General features: G+C 40.9%; 1 protein-coding gene across 6 annotated transcripts in view; it reads right to left on the bottom strand.

Annotated features, from left to right (window-relative positions):
• The window catches only part of myo18ab (myosin XVIIIA b), a 204,240-nt gene continuing 181,942 nt past the window's right edge, over positions 1-22,298 (bottom strand). For 3 of the 6 annotated variants that reach the window (XM_068008242.1, XM_068008245.1, XM_068008244.1), the window contains 9 exons: positions 17,503-17,619; positions 17,058-17,141; positions 15,576-15,713; positions 14,357-14,542; positions 11,395-11,534; positions 10,615-10,659; positions 5,805-5,927; positions 3,893-5,289; positions 1,897-1,987 (listed from right to left, as the gene is read on the bottom strand). In XM_068008242.1, the coding sequence (XP_067864343.1) occupies positions 3,897-5,289; positions 5,805-5,927; positions 10,615-10,659; positions 11,395-11,534; positions 14,357-14,542; positions 15,576-15,713; positions 17,058-17,141; positions 17,503-17,619 (2,226 nt within the window). In that variant the 3' untranslated portion in view covers positions 1,897-1,987; positions 3,893-3,896. Of the gene's footprint in view, positions 1,988-3,892; positions 5,290-5,804; positions 5,928-10,614; positions 10,660-11,394; positions 11,535-14,356; positions 14,543-15,575; positions 15,714-17,057; positions 17,142-17,502; positions 17,620-22,298 lie in introns of all 6 variants that reach the window. The other 3 variants (XM_068008246.1, XM_068008243.1, XM_068008247.1) reach the window with 3 other exon arrangements.

The raw sequence follows: 22,298 nt of genomic DNA on the forward strand, positions 1-22,298 counted from the left end.
TTCTAAGACAACCAAAAAGTTTATTTTGTCACATAAATAGTCACCAAAAAAATACACATAATGGAGGACAATATGGTTTTCCCAAGTTTTCTAACTTCCAAAGCAATTTAAATCCATCCTCATCTTACACATTTGCTCATCTGGTAAATTTGTTTCTTTTAAACTATAAGAGAAATCTTTGAAGCTAGAGCTATAGAACTCTTGATATCACAATAATTCAATTTGCAAATTAACTGTAGAACAGGACTTTATACATCAGTGCTACATTATGACTAAATGAATAAAACAGTACCATCTTAATAACATTACAGTACAAATATTAAGAAACCTTGCAGCACTGCAACCTGTTTGCTATTATCTGTACTGACTAAAGGCATACATAGTCCACATTCTTGAAAAGTGCACAGTTATATACTGAAGAATAGATCTTCATTCAAACTTCATATCCAACACTTATGGCATAATGAGTCACTGGGCATTCAAGGAAAACTATCAGAACAGTATTTGCAGTTGGCTTTATATAGAAATGTCTTAATATTCCAGACAGTCATTTAAACAATCCATGCAACTTTATGAAAAGTGAGGCTGTAGATAATATATAAAGATGGTGGTTGCTTTATCAAATTCATTGAAGCTCCAGCCTTGATTTCAATGGTCACTAAATTGGATTGATGAACAATAATACTACAAGGATTGATTTTATGTACAACATACCCAAAACTAAAGACAACAATTGTGAAGGAGTGATCTGCCATCCTTTATAGACAAAGTGTATAGGTATTTAAGAACCACAGCCATTTGAATTTATAGCATCTGTTTCTTCCCAAGCCTTCATCATTTGCAGACATAATAATCCTTCGTATTTGTTCTGATTTACACTATGATTTAATCAAGATTAAAAGACACCAGATTCTTTGTAATTTATGACATTGTGCATCACTTTTCCCTGTGTATAAGCAATTAGGATAGAGGAGAAAAACAACAGAACATAAATAGCAAGTCTATACATTAATGGAACTCAACAATTACTTTCAAAGGCATATCTTTTCCCAATACCCTCCCTTCTCAATTACTTTCTGTCCCTTTGGAATATAAATCTTGACTACTGAAGATTAAATATACAACTGGTTATTAACTGTATTTGTTTCTGTGTGTGTTGTAAGAGGTGTGGTATTAACTGTATCTTACTGTTTTGAGCTTCAAAATACAAGATAAACAGAATGTGTAAGAATATAGGTATCAGCAAACTACTAACACCAAATTCATTTCTTTGCAAAAAGTATTAACATATGCACACACACCTGATAGGAGAAAAAAAGTTTGAAGCCAAAGAGTTCTGTTATTTTGCTATTATTTTAGTTCATGTTTCCAGTCTACAACAGCTAAATAAAAAACTAATCTTTGGCTCAGGTAAAAATAATTACATGAAAAGCACAGTGGCACCCTTAACCCCAACCAGAGATGACAAGTTTAAATTAGAATTTGAAAGCAGGCACTGGTAAGAAAATTCAGCCATAGCAATAGAAAAACAAAAACAAACCTCTATATTTCAGGGTTTCAAATTATTCAGTTGAGAGCAGCAGCATCCATACTTGTAAGAAATACCAATCATAGTACGCTTAGAAGTTAATTTAAATTCCAAGTAAATGCAGTCTTTCAATATCATGCAAACCCATTACCAAGATGATAAAATATCAAGAACCTCATATTTCATTTATCCTGTTCCCATTTTTATCATTATTGTGGCCTAACACTGCAGTAATATCCCAAGAAATTCAAATCTCACTTGCTAAGCTTTTTCAGTTAGTATGAACCTGCCTATAAGAGCCACAATTGCTGCTATGCATTTGATTCCACAATTTTGGTGTCACTGTCGCTGTTGCTTAGCGGTCGTCTACTTGACAACCTGGACTTGAGGGTGTCTTCCATAATGCCCATCTCATCATCAGAGTTAATAGTGGAGATGTGCCGACGATACAAAGGAGGGCTGTGAAATGAATGGCCAGAAAAAGTAATATTATAAACCCATTCATACACTTGAGAATTACAATTTTTTGCTGCATTTTTAACTGTAGCATTGGTGCAAAATGGTTTTGCTTTGCAGGAACACCAAGAAGTTGTAGTATTAAAAACTGGAGCTAGGGTCTGGCCTGACTCCAGAGCAACCTTCTCCAGGTTCACTTTGCACTGACACTACAACTGTAGTGTAAATTCAGCCTTAAAATAGTCATATATGTTCAAGTTACAGCAATCAGCATATACCTAATAGTTTTTTCAGGAGTAGTAATATGACAAAGTAGAAGTAATTTTGTTGCTTTATAACAATTCATGGAAGAAATGTCAGTAGCAGTTGTTAGGTTAGTTTCCATTAACTCCTCTCTCAAAATCATGGATGCAGAGAATATAATGTTAGAGATTATCAACTATCTATTGAGGGTCACCTGTGATCAAAAGCTCAATCATGCTTCAAATATTTAAAAATAGTTGAATTCAGTTTTTTCTCTTCTCCAAATTGGAGCATATTGACCATGCAGTGAACTCCATCCGGCATCATGCTCAAGAACTGACAAAATTCACTTACCAGAGGCAAGGAAGTTAGGCAACTACAAGACATTTTGTGATTCTAGGTACCAGCTATTAGTAATTCCATTTTCATGACATATTAGGCAAAGTTGTCATTACATATGTTTTTTCATAAAAACTGTTAATGTGATATGGTAAACACTGATTAAGATAATGCATGTTATATAATGGAATACAGGTTCAGTGCTGGCTGAAAACAAATTCACCCGACATGCAATGGAATTCATGTTGCACACCAGCCTGCTGGTTTTTTTTTTAAGAGCCAGAAAAGAGCAACAGCTCATCTTTGGGGCAATGGCATCATAAATAGCGAGTCTATGTACTGCTACTTTCCTCTTTTGCAAGTAAAAATACATGGGGTTGATAGCAAATATGAAAGCCAGAGTATGGGAAAAGAAAATTGGGGAACAAAGATGCAGTGGCTTTCACATCAGGGAAATAGGAGAAAATGTTCAGCACACTTTTTTTTTTAAAAAGTGAATACATTTAGTACTGAAGGTGAGGGATGTTAATGCTGGTGACTGGAGTTTAAAGTTGTCTCAGAAGGGGAAAAAAGCATGCATTTTTTTTTAATGTATTCATTAAGTTGAGGAATATTAGTGCTAGGGAATGGAATGCTTCCCATTTCAGATGCCCAGTGGGTAATTTTAACCTAACCTGCCAGGCAGAAAATGGGTGGGTTTTACACCCCAGTCGATTTTACTCTCCTGTGACAGCAATGGAGACTAAAATCAGGCAGGGTATAATACGAGCGGCCAACCGGAACCCGCCTGTTTCCTGCCTGACAGGTTAGGTTAAAATTACCCCCTACCCAGTGTCAACATCAAGCACTCCAGTATCAGCACAGTCAGATGCAGAGTAAAGCTCCCTCTAGTCTGCCCTTACCTCAGAAGAGCACCCCCTAGTGTACCAGTGCGACATTTTTTCCATTTCCCACACGAGCTATTCAGTACCTCCGAGTGAGATTACCAATTGGAGCAGAATTGTCGGCAGTTTTGTGCTGTAGACCCATGCCCATTGGAAACTGATCGAGACTTCCCAAACTCATTTGACATGGGGTCCTCACAGCCAGCAGAAAGAGAAGACTTTCATCCCATCAGTCAGGGCTGGGTTTGTATCCAAGCTCGTATCTAACTCAATGTGCAACCCAGTTCTGTTCTGCGCTATGTTATTATTGTTATAGAACACACTGCTTACTGCATAAACCAATTTATTTTCAACTTTAGTAAGTTTCAGTTAGGGGAAGTGAACTAAAAAATAATCATGCATCTTTATGCTCCATTCCACACAAAGATTCAGATAAACCTACTTTACTAGTCACTTTCCGGTCTGTATAAGTACTTCATCATTACACTGTCTACTTGCTTCTTTCTCTTCTTGTCGTCTTTCTTTGTTTTCTTTCCAGATTTTTCATCAGTTTTGTTTTCTTTACCACCTTCACCTTCTGAATTAGAGTCTTTCTTTTTTGCACCTCGTTTGACACTGTTGATACTGCGATACGAAACTGTGGAGCCTGAAGAGGAGGAACTGGAAGATGATTCTGATGACTCCAAGTCACTTTCCTTCTTTTTGGATTTCTTCTTAGACTTCTTAGAGTGCTTCTTGGAGCCTTTCTTTCTCTGCTCTTTCTCTGATTCAGATGACTCAGAATCTGAACCTTTACTTTTCTTGCTTTTGTTTTTCTTACTTTGTGACTTTCTGAAGTCTAGAGCAGAGGAGGATCTCCGGAGGTTGGATTGTTGTTCATTTACTTCTTCCTCATCCTCTTCAGAATCTGGGTCTACACTTTTTCTTTTAAATGTAATTGGTTTATAGTTCAGGACTTCATTAATCGCAGCTTCTAAATCTGGATCCAAATAATTCCTGTGACCCACAGGCTTGACATCAGAACTATCCGGCTGCACATCATCTGAGACAGATGATCTAGGTCTGGGAGGAACACTGAAACTGCGCCCCACGGAATGCTGAGTATACGATGATCTTTCACTTAGCGCTACACTGATAGCAGCATCATCATCATCATCCAACTCACCCAATCTACTCCTTGAAAAGGACAATCTTGAATCTGTACGAGTGCTAAGTGTGGGGCTTTGCAATCCTAATTCTGATCTACGGTTGAGCGAAGGGCTTACTGGACTGAACAAGTCACTATGATTGTCATCAAGTCGTGAAAGGCTTCGTCTCAAGCTAGACGGAGGACTGGTTATAGCAAAACTCACAGATGATTTGGCATCATCGTCGGCTTCCAAGCCTCGCCTTGTGGAAACACGACTTACAGGAACTGATACAGTAGAAGCTTTGTCCAAGTCAGGACTGGTCAGGGCCCATCTCCTGTCTAACCCTTTTCTGGCTCTACTTGTGGCTTCTGAATATGCCTGGGAAATAACAGATCCCCTATCATCTAAGTCATCAGCTCCTTGGGATTTTTTCCAAGAAATAACAGATAAGCTGTCATTTAAATTATCTGCACTGGTGGTCTTATTTGCTCTTCGGAACGACCTATCTGGTGACACCGAACGTTCTTTACTAAGTGCTGACAGAAGGGGGTCATTGTTGCTTTGACCACCGAGCGAATCCTTCATATTCCCTCGTTTACGATAGCTGAGAGAACTCATTACAGAAACTGGTCTACTGTCCTCCACTTCTTTCCCTTCCTTTAATTCTTTCCCTTCCTTCCCCTCTTTCAGGTCCAAACTAATAGAAAATCTGGTTAACCGACAGACATGAAACAAAGAGAAAGAAAATCAAGATAAATTAATTATAAAATGGAATGCATTAAACAAAATAAAACACCAACGGCAGTAAAGGACAATAAGAGGAAAAGAAAAAGCAAAGGCACACAAAAATAGTTTTTGAAGTAGATGCTTGTGATCGGTTCAATTTATCTGTGACAAATGGGAGGCAAATGTATAGAAAAGGTTTTGTTTTAAGAATGCTAATTTTATTGCTTCTTGTATCAATCGTTGTATAAACTTTATTTCATTATTCGTAAAACGAGTGTGGACTGCTTATTTGACAAATGCATAATTACTAGGAAAATATTGGCAAGCTATCTTACTTTTGCATTTTATTAATATACGTAAAAGTAATATTCAATTTGATAGTCTTCTACTAAGATAACACTGGTTAGAATATAGTTATGTAAATTTTAGAATTGAAACCATTTGCAGTTTAAGCAATTTATTCAAACAGTGTTGAATTAATTCAGATTTTCTACTAACCTTGAGCTTTTTAGACTTCCATCATCTGAGTGTGTTTTGGCTGAGCCTTTGTTCTTTGACAGCCAGGATTTGACACCATCCACACGTTCTTCGACTTCAGAGTCTGTGTCTGAATCACCTTCACTGTTCCAAGACATGCATTGAAAAGACATGTTTTAATGTTTATGAATCTCTCTCTTCAAGGAATGATAATGTATTCAGGTTACGGGAAAGGGAGAACAGAACACTCACGCAGGAGCAAGTTGAGCAGATTAAATAAATATCATATATGTTGTTTACCAGCACTCTGTAGCTGTTAGTAGTATTCCATATTATTTCACACACATTCTGATTTGTACTTTTTAGTCACAAGTGCAGTTAGTATAAGTAACAGACCCATCTGTAATTCTACTTAAAACTATAATTCTATCACTATAAACATTTATCAGATCACAATTCTGATATCAACAGATTATGTTTCCCTACTAACAAAGGAACCATATGAACCACCACTATATTTTGTACGGTTTTCAGTGGTGTTATAATAAGAAGGTATACCCCAATTTTCTTTTAATGAGTTGTTCCCTCTCCCCTCCTGAAACCTTATCCAAGTAGCCATCATTCACATGTGAGCCTTAACAATAGTGTTGGCAGGCCATTTATGTACTGGGGCATGATTGCTGAGCCCCATTCTGTCCGCAACCTGATGTCCACACTTAGTTGCCCAGTGACCCCTGCTGGACATTTATGAGAAACAGGCACCCTGGTTGACAGTGCCCTCTCTAATCCAGGGGCCAATTGTACCAGCTAATGCAGTGCAGACCAAGGATCAAACATGGGATAATTCTACTCTGAATAGATCAGATACTTACTGTGTAAATCTGCAAAACCATCAAGGAAGCTATATATGTGATATTTTTACATAACATTTCTGATAATATGCTTAACTGCAATGAAATTTATGATTTTAAAATATATAGCCTTGTTAAAGAGATACAGTTTTTTTATCTCCCTTGCCTTGAGATTGCTGGCAGAATCAGAACTGTAACAGCTGTGAATAATCACTTGGTTACCCTCAGTGACTATCACCATTTCCAAGTAATTATTTATGAGTTCAACTGAAGGATCACCTTTAAGGCAATGCATTCTAAAATAGAATGCTCACAAATCATGTGCAAAAACAAAGTGGGCACAACAAAGGTGAGAGATAAACTACTAAGATCAGGTAACTGTTAAACTGGTGCATTTGTATCTTATTGATGAGTATATAGTTGCGGTAAGAAACAACCTTTAAATATGACTGCACACTCTTCTTACTTAACAAGATACACCAGTAATTAAGTTCTACTTTCTAACCCACTATTTTCTTGCTTTGCCTGGTGCCTCTCACTACTGCACTTTTGTATTTACATATGGGTTGAGGTTCATAGGCTATACACCCGAACTGATTATTTGTTAAATAATATCACTACATTATGCTCCAACTGCAGTACAAATCTCTGAAATAGGGTAGAAGAACTTCTTCAGCGTACTATTAAATTGGTAGGCTACCTTTTTCAGGGCAACCACGGACGGGCAATGAAAATGCAGCTTTGCCAGTGTCGCCCACATCCCACGGTCAAATAAGAAGGTGGAGTACAGTCCATGATAGGTTAGATGCTCTTTGGAAGGAATGGGCTTTTTATTACATGTTAAAGGAACTATATATATGCATGTTGTTGCAGATGGGCCAAAATGCCTCGTCTCGTTCTGCGCTTCAAGTTCTATGAACAAAATCCAACAGCGATTTCATTCATACCTTAATGCAGTATTGTGTTAAGTGGGTAATAATTGCCCCAGCCTTCTGGATAAAAAAAACAGTTGTAAACCGATTTTTATTGACCTTCAAAAGTAAGCTGCTCATTTTTAAGCATTTTCTTGTGCTCAAGGTGAGGGGTGCTCATATTGGGGAGTGGAGCGCTTCCCATTTTAGGCATCAAGGGCCCGATATTAGGAGGGAGGCGGGTTGCCAGTGGAGGGTCGACTGGGCGCGCGGGTAACCCGCCCAGTAAAAATCGGTGGGTTCCCCACGCAATCGCAAGTAAACTGAAGCCACTTACCTTGGCTTCCGGGTTTCGCGCTGGAAAGCTGCGCAGTGGGCAGACTGCGAACCCGCATCATAGGCTATCAGCTGGAGGAGCCCTATTTAAAAGGGCAGTCCTCCACTGACCGATGCTGCAGAAAGGAGCCAAAATTACAGCATGGAGCAGCCCAGGGGGAAGGCTGCTCCCAGGTTTAATGATGCCTCACTCCAGGTCTTATTGGATGGGGTGAGGAGGAGGGGGAAGACAGAGATCTTCCCCCTGGTGGGCGGGCGGGAAGTGGCCTGCCTTTGCCACAAAGAAGGCCTGTCTCGAGAAGGTCACCTGCACCACCAACATATCGCGCACCTCCATACAGTACAGGAGGCGCTTCAATGGCCTAAGTAGGTCAGCCGAAGTGAGTGCACTTACTCATTCCCGTACACTCCGTCTGCCACATCACATCACCCCCACCCCACATCTCCTTCTGCACTGCCAACACTACTCCAGCACATCACTCCTCACACCCACTCAAAGCTCATCCTCATCTTACCTGCACTTACTCACCTCGCCAGTACTCATCCCACCACTACCACTCAACCCAATCCTCATACAATCTCATGGCTCTATCTCATACTCACCCTCTCATGCATCTCTTTCACGGTCAGCCTCACCCCACCTGCCACTACCCATGCTGTAGCCACAGGGCATGCATCACATATGTGCAGTAGGAAGCATAAGGCAAACACGTCGTGAGCATGAAGGGGATGCACAAGGGTGTTTGAGGGTTTGTTATGGTTTTTACTTATATTTGATTTCTAATCAACTCACATTACATATTATATTGTCACCACTACTGCCACGTCTTGGCCATTCTTGACTGGCTTGTGCAATAAGGCCCTTTCATGAGGTTCTCCATGGACACCCTTGATGCCACCCATTGGGTCACCCTACAGTGGGTGTACATGTAGTTGCATGACTACTTTGTGCAGGTGCCTGTTACGCAGCATTGTGTTGTGTAGCTCCACATGGCGGAGGTGGACGGCGTGCCTGGCGAGGCTGGTGATGTTGCTCATCCTCCAATGGAATGATGAATGCAGCAATGGACCCCCCCCCCCCACCACCACATCCTGACGGTGAGAGTGTGAGGGGGTCCACAAAGTAGGTAAATGTGTTTGGACAGCAGAGTTTAGGGTATGATTTAATAATTTGGAGTGTGGAGACAACGGTGTGGCAGGCAAAACTTTGTCTGAGGTGACAGAGTGCCCTGCTGCAATGAATGAGGGTTTAGCCCGCACCTGTTAAATGGACCTTTGCAGCTGCCACTGGCTGTTTTACGTCAGTTTAAACAGGGAGCGTTTCCCCCAGCATGGGAAACACACTCTGGGTAGTCCAAAATCCAAATCTCTCCAACTAATGAGGTCTGTAAACGACCTCATGTACCCATTAATGATCTTAAGTGGGATCCCGCCGGCTTTGATTGCCGATGGGAGTCCTGCATGTGGGGGCTGCGTGCGCACCGATTCGCGTCATTGGGGAACCCGGAAGTGGGCAGGTTTGAGCCGGGCTCCGGACCCGCTCCGGGAATCCCCAATTTTAGGAGCCCCTGCCCCCCCCCGCCACGAACGCACCCACTCGGCCATCCAAAAATTGACCCCCTAGTGTCAGTGTCAAGCACTCCCAAGTCAGGTATAGCACAGATCAGCTTACTGCATCATAGTGACAATTTTTCCCCATTTCCCACAACATTCATCCTGTGGCCACTCAGATTAACCATTAGGTGCTGAATTAGGGAATGTTTTGTGCTATATGCTCATGCCCACTAGGAACTTGATTGAAACTGTCTAAACTCATTTCACATATGATACTTACAGGCAGCAGACAGGGGAAACTTTCATCACATTAGCATGGGCTGTATTTGAACTAAGGTCACAGGATGCGAAAAGCCAGTGTCTAGTCTGCTGCACCACCTAGTTCCCCCACTCCATTTTTAAAAGGCATGCAATAAGATGTGAGCTGATTTCTGTTGAACTATCATGTTTGAGTGTTAAAAATGCAATACAAATATTTTTTAAGAGTCTTTGTAGTTAATTGAATTTCTCTTAAAAATGACACTACGTTTAGCAAACAAATTAAACATTGAAATCAATAGTTCCATAGTGATACCATTCATAATAATTCATCTACTACACAAGCATGGCTTATTGGTGGTGAATATGTACTTTTTTCAAACCTCAATGTGCACTATGCATAATGGCACTGGCATTCCTGTCACTTCACTGCGGCTTAAAACTGTTAGTTGCTAGCGCTGTTGGGAAAACTAAATTACAACTGGTGTCAAACTCAATTAATGCCCTTGGTGGCAACCCATTAGTTTAACACTACAGAATGACAGTAAGGTATACAAAGGGTTTTTACTAGCAGACATTAATATTGCGCATGGTGCAATAATCTTATGGCTGTGTATCACTATTAGACAGAAGTTCATTCATCTTCAGTTGATACAACTTGTTTGCAAACTGATGTCCTTGAAACTAATACAATTATTCCATTGCATGTCCTAGATGAATTAGCCTATATGATACAATGAAAAAAATAACTTCCTCTTGAGAAAAGCAGGGATCTCGTTTGGTAGAGTTATTTTGCTTCATACGAGCATGCATTCTTCTGCTTTAAAAGTGATGCCATGCAGGTAGAAACTGAACAAAGTTAAAGGACATGCTTAGGTTAGATTGGATACATGTTTAAAGTCATTCCGATAGGGTTCTCACGTTTTATTCTTTCTTCTCTGATACTTTGTCACCATATCTTGCAAACTGTAAATAAGATAAAAGTAAACACAAAAAAGCCCCAAAATAAACACCAGCTTGGGGTGGGGGGATATGAATTGAGATACATAAACATACATAAGAATATGCTATTGCAAATAAAGTGAGACACAAATATAAAAAGGTGAAGAAAATTAAGACAAACATACACTGCAAATCAAATGAAATCTCTCCTTGTCTTAATGAAAGTGCTTTGATACACACCTAATGTTTGAAACTCAAATTAATTTAAAAGTCTTCAAACTAGCCAACTACCTTTTTGCTATAGAGAGATACACCGTGAATTTCTATGCACATTTTCTATATATTGACTTTAAAAGAATTAGAATCTTCCATTTACTCCTTTGAAAGCTATTTCCTGAGCTTCATGCAGCAACACCATACAATAATGCTGCACAACATATCACTGCTTCTGAAAATACAAGCTAGAATGTTGCCTCAGAGCTTGTGCATATGAATGATGCTTTATAATGCAGCAAGCGTGATTTGAAGGGTCGTCCACAATGTTATTCTGTAGCTGATGTCAATCATACAAGCATTAAAAACAAAGTTTATGTAGTTTTGATTCCTAAAATCACTTAGTAGTTAATTTATAGGATGGTGATATCTTTTATACTGTTTGTACATCTTTGCACTTTGAAACAGCCTTTGGTTGGATAGGCATCAACATATCTTGTGTAAAAAAAATTAAAATTGAAATCATGCCTGACATATACAATATACCTGTTGATAAGATCTTCATTTTCATCACTTTCCATTTCATCTTCAATTGCTGCTTGCAGATCTCCAATTCTTTTAAAAGCTAGTTTAAGGTCAGTCTGTAGGCTCTGATTTGCGGCTTCAAGGCTCTCAATGTCCATTTCCTATAAAACATACCCAAGCGATGGATTGTCAAAATACCTTCAAAAGGCAATTGCTCCCAATTCTCATTAGGTCATAATTTGCTGTAGCAGGGCATCTAACAGTGTCTGCCATGAATTACACTTGCCCTTGAACGTATAGGTTTTAAATTTTTTTGCGAGGCAAGTTGTTGAAAGTGCGAGCTAATAACAGCGCAGCGAGGGAAAAAGGGCATCTGGGACCTGAGTGAATAGGACAAGCAACTGTGTATCTCCTTAACCAGTCAGATTGAAGGACTGTGAAATTAACAGTGCAAGGACTGAGAGGCAAGTGTAAATTAGAGTGGGTGAATTCAATGTCAAATCAGATACAGAAAGAGAAATAATGAGAGGGAAAGAAAGATTGGATGAAGAGAGAGAAAAGAGACAGAAAGGAAAAGTAAAAAAAATGTAAAATTTAAAAACTCCAACAACAATTAAAACCTGAAGGAATGAAACTCCACATTTGTAATAGTTAATTTTTAGTGTCAGAGTAGTTGATTGTTTGTAATACTTAGTATTAGTTGTAATACATCATTAGAAGGGTACTTAGACTGGAATGGACAACACTTTGTGGCGAGTTTAGTTCATATCTACTGCGCAAATACCCAGCAACTTCACGCCATTCAATGCATTTCAACGGTGAGGCAGACAGCGAGATGCCGTTTTTGTGAAGCTAACGGTGGTGCAGCACAACTCGACAGCAACTTTTGGATATCCATGCTTAACCGCCCCTCGCCTGAAGTTGCTGTACCATTTACACATAAATAATAGTGAGCACCATTAGCCTTACCGTCATTTTGACAGCAACATCTGGGTCACTTTCTACTATCCAAAAACCTCTGTTCAAAGTGCATATGAACAAGACAGTGCTTAGCTATGATGACCATCAAGGTTGGATCAACCAATGTCACTCATTCTTTAGGCTCACACAAAGATCAGCCAATTGGATGAGGTACTAGACAATCTCTATCACCTATAGAATCACATCCAAACTTAACACTCTTTCACAGGGAGAAAAATCAGGTAGGGGTGTTATTATTAATTTTACGCATCTGAATTACACAATAAAAAAATTCTTACTCTGAAATTGAGTGATGAGCTTTTAATTTTAAATAAGTTTTGGGGGGGTTTAGAAAGGTATATTTAAAAACAATAATGATCAAGTTGTTGATTGTATGATTTATATCAATGAGTGTTAATTGTATTCAGGTGGTGGGTATCAATTGGGGACTCTCTTGTATCCTTTAAATAGGAGAGTTTATCCAGGGTGTGGTGTATGTGTAAGGGGAATCTCTGAATAAAAGCTTGGAAACAACTAAAGGCCAGGCTCTAGTATTCTATCTTTTACCACATGGCTATCCAATTATAACACAAGTAATATATGTAGAAAAGGCAGCATGCATTTATTGATTGTTTCTGTATTTTTAAAATGCTCTGTCTGGTCTCCTTGTGTCATGTCCTCTTCCTGAGAAAAATAGCAGGTTGACAATCTGCTTCCAGGCCTCTGTCAATATTGCTCGACTGCTAATCAATAGAGGTGAGCAACAGCAGCAAGAGTGACTCACTCAGCAACACTGCATGCACAATGGCAACATTGCAGAGATCTGGTACCCCACCTGTGGGAATCACAGACACAAACCCATGCCCCATCATTCCACTCACACCTACACCACAATGCCATTCCTCCACATCTGCAAATGCTTTTCTTTAAATATGTGTATTGGTGCCCATTAGGACAAGGAATAACTATGGTAGGAAAATTAATATCTGCATATTGTCCATACACAAACCACTGAATAGATTTAATGTCAGTACTTTTACTTGCATAATTCAGTGACTGCAAAACATTTTCTACTATGCCCAGTCACCCAAAACTATCTGGGAACTGTCAGAACTGTTTTTTTTAAATATTTTGCTGCAGGGCTTTTATGAACTTCTAGCTATGTGACATTATATGAATGCATACACATATCCTTCTCTCTTAGAAAAGGCAAGTTAGGAATGTAACTCAAGTAAGGTTCATCCTTGTTACTTGTTAATATTGCTTAATGATAAGACTTTAACAGCTGCACTGTTTAAAATTTAAAATTCTTCTAATGTAGAATGTACTAGTGAATCCAGCAACAAGAAATTTAAAATAGGTTCAGTGGAAGTTATTAAAATATATGGTACTTAAAACTGTATCTATCAATTTGTAACTTTAATTCCTACCTATGTAATTTTCAAAAAGATGGACAACTGCCTGCGGAGAGAGCCGAAATACACGGAAAGCATTAAACCATTTATGTTTATTGTCGCCTCAATTTAAGTACAGTTGATAAAGTATTTAACATAATTTTATAGCACATTCATGGCACAATAAGATACTTTCCACTAAGCTACTGAATATGGATTTTATCTCATGAGTAAACATAAATGGATAAAACATCATTAGCTGATATCCTCTAGGTACATTTTGTAATCGGTGACATTAAACTTTCCTAGGTTTGGTATTTCACAGGTCAAGTTCATTGAGGAACTCTCCCAATATTTCCTGTCAGTGTGCTTAAACCCGAACTTCAGAAGTGGGTGTTGGGGCTCTGTATTTTATCAGTTATGGTTGCTTGGTACAAAATAGAAAATATTAAAATTTCCCATGATAGTCAACCTTCACCTGCAATGACTATTCCTCTACAGTAGCACAAATACAGGCTTATTTACATGCCTTTCCACCATTAAATGAAGAACATGAAGAAATAAATAAATGAGGAAAAAGAAAGAAAATGAGCAGTTATCACATGGAAGATTAATGAACGTTCACTTACCAGCTCATGTTTTTTGCGGCTGGCCTCAGCTTCTTTCTTGTTAAGTTCTCCCATTTCCTCCTTCATATCCCTGTGCTGCCGCTGCAGTCGCTTATTTTGCTCCTTCTCCCGATTCTCAGCAGCTGCCCTCTGATCTCGCTCTTCTCCCAGTTTTTCCAGGTTTTCCTTGAGTCGACTAACCAGGGTCTGTGCAAGAACAGTTAAAACACGATGAACTACTGACAAAGGTATACTTAGCATCTTTGCTTGCCTCAAAACACAGCAATATAGTGCCGTAATATAAACTGTATGTAAAATCAAAACTCACTTATTTATGCAACTGACTGGCACAAACAAGCTATTCTGATATGAAATGTAAATGGTTCTCATCTTTACTGAAATTTTCTAGAATTTTATTTCATCCAGGAGCATGGGATCAGATACACTGACGACACTCAGCTCTATCTTTACACTTCAAGCCCAATGGTAGGCCGCACTCACCAACATTAAGTCCTCTCTGATATTAAGACTTGATGAGGTGTAATTTATTTTAGTTTAACATAGGCAAAATTGATGCCATTTAACTTGAGCTCATATAAACATTCAGGTTCCTCCACTCTCGGCTCGATCAAACTCCTCAGTTTCCACCTCAGGCCAGAAGTGTGGAACTTTGATGTACTGCTCGACCCCAAGCTCAGTTTCCTCCCCATATCCAATCCTTTATCAAGACCACCTTCTTCCACCTCCGACACACCTCTCGCCTCTGCCCCTACCTCTCCATCTCATTACAGAAATCCTAATCCACAGTTTTATCACCTCCAATGCTATCCTTGCTGGCTATCCCACTTTCTCCCTCTACAAACTATGACTCATCCAGAATGCAATCGTCTATATCCTCACCTGCACATGTGTACTTTGGCTTGGGGTTCTCCCCCTCCCATCAGACACTGTCATTATTGCAACAAAATTAAAAAATTAAAAAACACAATTATTTTCTATTTGTAGTTTTTTTATATCCAATTAACCTGAAAATTAAAAATTAAATTCTGCAACCAGAATTTATTAAGGTGAAGTGCTCAATGCAACTTTTAATGAGCAATGGTTAGGTACAGCATGAACATGTTTTTAATCATCACCATTTCTCTTCAAACTTAAAATATGCAGTCTGAAGAAGTTTGCTTTTTCAATAGCATGGAATGCAAACAAATCTCGAGTGAGATTTTAAGCTGCAACTGCATACCTCAAGGCGTTTGACCTGGGTCCTCTCAAATTCCAGTTTGGTTTCAAGTTCACGAATCTTGGCTTCTTGTCTGCTTACCAAGGATTTATCCACCATGGACTGCTCTGTGAACTCTAGCTGACTCTGCAGTCCTTGTAACTGGAGAAAGTTGCACAGAAACGATAGTAATCAGTTATGCAAAAAGAGCCATATTAATTAAAACTGAATGCTGCAAATGAGGGAAAAACAACAGTATAAAATATATTTCTCTGATTCAACAGAAAGATTAATAAAATCAGTGCTCCTGCCAGTGGACTCAATATCCACCCCCTCCACAATTGTGCACTGCGGCTGCAGTATGTACGATCTACAGGATGCACTGCAGCAACTCACCAAGGTTACTCTGACAGCACCTCCCTCCCCTGAGCCTTCCACCACCAAGAAGAACAAGGGCAGCTGTGGGAACACTGTCACCTCCAAGTTCCCCTCCAACTCACACACCATCCTGACTTGGACATACATCACCAGTCCTTCGTTGATACCGGATCAGAATCTTGGAATTCTCTATCTAATACAGTCACCACAAGCTAGGGATAAATGTGGCCGCACCCACGTCACTCATGTCCCAAATGAATAATAAAAAGTTGAAATATAGCAAATATTTTGTGGCTTTATTGCTACACTCAAACAGTCTTTCTTCCAAAAGATTTTCTAAACTTTGACAGTAGTACTTTGTGACAGGTGGTAAAACAAAACATACGACATCATACTAAACAGGGGAGCGATCCCTTCAATAAAATGCTGGGAAGTTTGTGTATGTCTTTTTTTTTTAAAATAGGCCTTTTGTGCATTGCTAGTGATTCTATTTATCAAGAATAGCAGCCCCAGTTACATTGTAATCCAAAGCCAGAATTTGAAGGGGCCAGCTCCTCATAGAGAATCAGCCCCATATTATATGTCATGTTGAAATTACACTATGTGTTCTGTTAACAGTACTATGTACAGAGTACTTTACAGTGTTCAGTTTGGATTACACAAAGGAAACAGTCAAGTCATAGAGAAATGCAGAGAAGAGCCACGAGGCTGATCAAAGTGAAGTACCTTTGTGATTTTTCTTTCTCCCTCCCGTCCCCTATCATCCAAATAAAGGTTTCTGGCAATAGGAATATTTTGTGATTTCAGAAACTGCAATGTTCCTTTTGTTTGATAGTTTCTAATGTGTTTTATTCCCCCAAAACGAACTTAAGTGACTTTTCTCTGGCACGTGGTTTCAAAAGTGCACTATCAAATCTAAAGATCAATATAAATAAGGGAGGCCACCTTAGCTCATCCATCCAGAAAAAAAATTACATTCCCCATCATCCGTTACACTGCATCACCTTATCTATTATTGGATGTTACAAAAATGCTTTGTTCCAGAAGAAATGTAATATTCAATTATGTTATTGTTTAGCACAGTTGCTTGTAAACAATTGAATTATGACAAGAGAATAAATTACAAACCTTTTCTTGTAGTTCTTGTTTTTCTTTACTGGCTTCATCAAGCTGTGACTGCAGCTCGTTGATCTGGGCCAGGTCCCTGGATGACTAAGGAAATATTTTGTTTCAGCTCAAAGACAAAATACATTTAGTAGTTTGGAAAGGTTTAAATGACGTAATCAAAACTACATATGGTAACAAACCCAAATAGCCATCTCTTACTGCCATAGTTTTACAATGCTAGTCATGTTCATAATTAAATTCATTGAAGAGCACTGCATTCTTTATTTCAGAGCACTTTAAATTCCACTGTGCAAACTAGCTAATTAATCTACATTTAACTTGTAACAAAGATTCACAACTGTGCTCCTTTGCATGACGAGTTCAAACATCAGTTGTGTCAAAGGAGTGGGTTCCATGTACTTTTTTTTTGGAGGGGACCTGGGTAGTTACCAGACACGCTACCTACCTGGGCCACTACAGCTTTGTGCTTCTTCATGAGTTCATTCATATCCTCTTGGTCCTCCTCAAGACGGCTCTGTAGCTCATTTTTTTCACGTTGCAGACGACTCAGCTGCTCTTCCAGCTGTAGAAGGGAAACACAAACACAAAAGATGTTTGACGTATTTGTATGATGCTACCATTCTTGCTGCATAATTTTGGTGTCCAGTAAAATGTCAGATATATTAGTGTCAAGCAGTTTAAAATTACACTTATTAACTATGAAGGCTCTTCCCTCTCTTACTGAAGTTTTTTTCCACCTTCTTTCCCTTCATCACTCACCATCCACAGCTCAGATGGAAGGTAGCACTTCATTTGCTCCTGGACCCCTATCAGTGCCACTCAAAAATCTGCCTTTAGAAGATGAGGGAGAGCAGTTCAGGGTGATATTCCCTGTAATTTTGGTTTCCTTATAGGAAAGACTCAAAGTTTGTTTACTACTGCCCATGATGGAATAATTGAGATTGGGAACTCGGTGAGTGGGAAATTATGGATGCAAACCACTTGGACCTACTGAATTCAAAATATATATATATATATATATATATACATACATACTTGACTCTTTTTTAAAAAAAGAAAAAGAACTTGCATTTATATTGTTTTTGATCATGTCCCACAGTATTTTACAACCAATGGATTACTTTTGAAATGTAACCACTGTTATCTAGGCAAACCCAGCAACTAATTAGCACACCACATGACCCCACAAACAGCAATGAGAGAAATGACTAGATAATCTGATTCTTGGTGGCGTTGGTTGAGAGAGGAATGTTGGCTAAGACGCTATGAGAACTCCCTGCTCCTCTTCGCATATTGCCATGGGATCTTTTACATCCATCTGAACAGGCAAACAGAGCCTCATTTTACTGTTTCATCCAAAAGGCGCAGCCTCCAATTCCCTCAATATTGGAGTATCTGTCAGCTTAGATTATGTGTCCAAATCAGTAGTGGACCCTGAACCCACAAATTTCTGACTCAAGGGGCTCGAATTTAGCAGGCCTGCGGGTTCCCAGCGGGTGGTCCTCCGGGAGCGTCGAAAACACGAACGGCGAAATTAGTGGGTTGCCCACGCGATCGTAGCAGGCAACACACTAATAGGAATCAATTACCTGCTCCTCCGGGGTCCACGGCGCTGGCCTGCGCGTCGGTCGGGCTGCGCATGCGCAGTTCGATCTGTCAGCTGGAGGCTCTCTAGTTAAAGGGGCAGTCCTCCACTGACAGATGCTGCAACCAATAGAACAAATTGCAGCATGGAGCAGCCCAGGGGGAAGGCTGCTCCCAGTTTAATGATGCCTCACCCCAGGTATCATCAGATGGGGTGAGGAGGAGGGGGAGGACACAGATCTTCCCCCCGGCGGGCGGGAGGAAGCGGCCTGCCTCTGCCACCAGGAAGGCCTGGCTCGAGGTGGCAGAGGGGGTCACCTGCGCCACCAACATATCGCCCACCTGCATACAGTGCAGGAGGCGCTGCAATGACCGCAGTAGGTCCGCCACAGTGAGAACACGAAGTCTTTCCCCTACACTCCGTCTGCCACAACACTGCCCCCACCCCAAATCTCCTTCGGCACCGCCCACACTATTCTATCACATCACCCTTCATACCCACTCACACCCCGTCCTCACCTTACCTCCACCTACTCACTTCGCCAGTACTCATCCTGCCACTAACACGCAACCCAATCCTCATACAATCTCATTGCTCCATCCCATACTCACCCTCTCGTGCATCTCCCTCACGGCCAGCCTCACTCAACCTGCCACCACCTGTGCTGCAGCCACAGAGCATGCATCACATATGTGCAGTAGGCAGCGTAAGGCAAACGTCTCGTCAGCATGAAGGGGGTGCACAAGGGTGTCTGAGGGTTTGTCATGGGTGTTACCCATATTGAATTTCAGAGCAACAAACAGCACACATTATATTGACACCACCACTGCCATGTCTCCGCGAATCCTGTCCGTTGTGTCCAATAATGCCCACTCCTGGGTATCACTATGAGGACCCACCACTGATGCCACCCATCGTGTTACTGCAGAGTAGGTGCAGGTGTATTTGCAGGGCTCGTCCGCGCAGACGACTGAGAGACATCGGCGGTGTAGCCGGCTGCACCCTGGAAGGATGCGGAGGAGAAGGTGTGGAGGGCAGTGGTGAATTTGCCAGCGACAGGTAAGCAGTTGGTGCTGGGGCCAGCCAGGAGCAGCTCGGCATGAAAGAGGCTGCAGATCTCCACGACTACATGTCGAGCGAATCTGCGCCTCCCTGTGCACTGCTGCTCGGAGAGGTCCGGGGAGCTGCGCCTCGGTCTGTGGTCCCTGTGGCGAGGGTAGTGCCCTCTGCAACGCGTCTCTCTCTGCGGTAGCCCTCCCTCCTGCTGTGCAGGTGGGCGTGCAACAACACCGTGTTGGGGGGATCCACGTCTCTGCGGCGGACGGCGTGGACTGAGAGGCTGCTGGTGCTGGTCATGCTCTTCGTCCTCCGAGGGTCTCCACACACCACCCAACTGGCAGGTGTTGGTCTGAGGGGTTGTGCAGGGTAGGTGGGTGGTTCCTCGGACTGGGGCTGCGGTTTCGTGTCGGTCTGTCCTCTGGCTTGGCGGGGGGTGGTGGAGGGCAGGGGTTGCCCTATGTGACGCGGTGGCCTCCTGCGTGGGTGAGGGCTCTCACCCGTGGAGCGCACCTTGGCACCTGCCACAGGCTGCTGGCTGCAACACGCCTGGTTGGAGGGAGTCTGTTTCCCCCAGTGTGGGAAACTCACTGCCTTGAACCTAAAATCCCACACTTCCTCTTTTGACAGCTGCTTCAGCTCATTAACTGACCACAACGAGCAAGTTAAGTACTCTCAAGTGGAACCCCGCTGGCTTTAATTGTCTGCGGGATTCCCACCAGCGGGGCTTGCGCGCGCAGCCCCGCACGTCAGCGCGGTACCCGGAAGTGGCCGGGATTTCGTCGCGATCCGGTCACGTGACCGGAGGTCGGGATTTTCGGGGCCACCCCGCTGGTAACCCGACCCTAAAATCGAGCCCAAGGAGTCAGTGCTACCAATTGAGCGATGCTGATACCAAATGCTTTAAATATGTTCCTTTTAATATTCTCTAACACAAAAAATATGAAGGTGTAATGAACATCTTGTTCCTGATCAACACAAAGACAAGAACATTGTACTGAAAGATTTCTATAATTAGAACCCTTCAAATGAAGCAATTTTTAGTATTAGTTTCTTTTTATATTTTCAACATACAGTATCTAGTTTAACATCTGTAATTGCATTTGTGTGATCAAAATGTAAACAATTTTACAACACCAAGTTATAGTCCAGCAATTTTATTTTAAATTCACAAGCTTTCGGAGATTTTCTCCTTCCTCAGGTAAATGTTTCAAGATCTCCTTGAAGCCTACGCATTTATACATATTGAATAATACATGGTGTTTACAGACTGCCCCTGCAACTGCCCGTTGCCAAGGCAATCACCGTGTTCAGACAGAGAGGTGTCATCTGCAGAACCCCCGAATACACATTCAACAAAAAAACAAACAGGGAAAAAAAAACAGAGAAAAAAAAAACAGAGAGAGGCAGAAACATCCGGAAGGCAGAGAGAGCCAGCAAATGACCCATTATATTAAAAACAGATAACATTTGTTCGCTGGTGGGGTAACGTGTAGCGTGACATGAACCCAAGATCCCGGTTGAGGCCGTCCTCATGGGTGCGGAACTTGGCACCCATGAGGACGGCCTCAACCGGGATCTTGGGTTCATGTCACGCTACACGTTACCCCACCAGCGAACAAATGTTATCTGTTTTTAATATAATGGGTCATTTGCTGGCTCTCTCTGCCTTCCGGATGTTTCTGCCTCTCTCTGTGTTTTTTTTTTCTCTGTTTTTTTTTCCCTGTTTGTTTTTTTGTTGAATGTGTATTCGGGGGTTCTGCAGATGACACCTCTCTGTCTGAACACGGTGATTGCCTTGGCAACGGGCAGTTGCAGGGGCAGTCTGTAAACACCATGTATTATTCAATATGTATAAATGCGTAGGCTTCAAGGAGATCTTGAAACATTTACCTGAGGAAGGAGAAAATCTCCGAAAGCTTGTGAATTTAAAATAAAATTGCTGGACTATAACTTGGTGTTGTAAAATTGTTTACAATTGTCAACCCCAGTCCATCACCGGCATCTCCACATCATGATCAAAATGTGGCTTTGCCACAATGATAGGCTGAAGGGAGGTTATTAATGAAAATACCTGAACAGGTAGTCTAATCTCACACAAAACTTGATGCAAAATTCTGCATATTATGATGCTTTTTAAAAATACAATACAAAGTCCCTATGCTGTTGATACACTACGTTAATTTAGAAAATCTCAATGGTTTCCTCTCACACATACCTGCCAGACACTATTAGCACAAAATGATAATACACTTAAGTTTGAATATTATGGAATGACAAAATTAATATAAACAATTCCCGATTCTAAATTAAATGGCAGGGGTCGATTTACAACGTAAACTCCATTAGCAAAAACATAACATGATCTGGTATTTCCACAAGATCTTGACTAATCTAACAATTCCAAGAAAAAAGCAACTGCTGTCTCCCTCCTTTTCCACTACAGAGGAAAAAAAATGGCCTTTTAAACACTCATTTGGGAAGAAAACTGCAAGCACTTGCAATATATTAAAATAAAAGAGCACAAATTTTACAATTTGGCAACAAATCCCTCAAGCCTACAATCACTAAGTATCATCACATGGAAGTGCATCTCATTG

Source organism: Heptranchias perlo, chromosome 28 (genome assembly GCF_035084215.1).
Source record: "Heptranchias perlo isolate sHepPer1 chromosome 28, sHepPer1.hap1, whole genome shotgun sequence".
NCBI classification, from domain to species: domain Eukaryota; kingdom Metazoa; phylum Chordata; class Chondrichthyes; order Hexanchiformes; family Hexanchidae; genus Heptranchias; species Heptranchias perlo.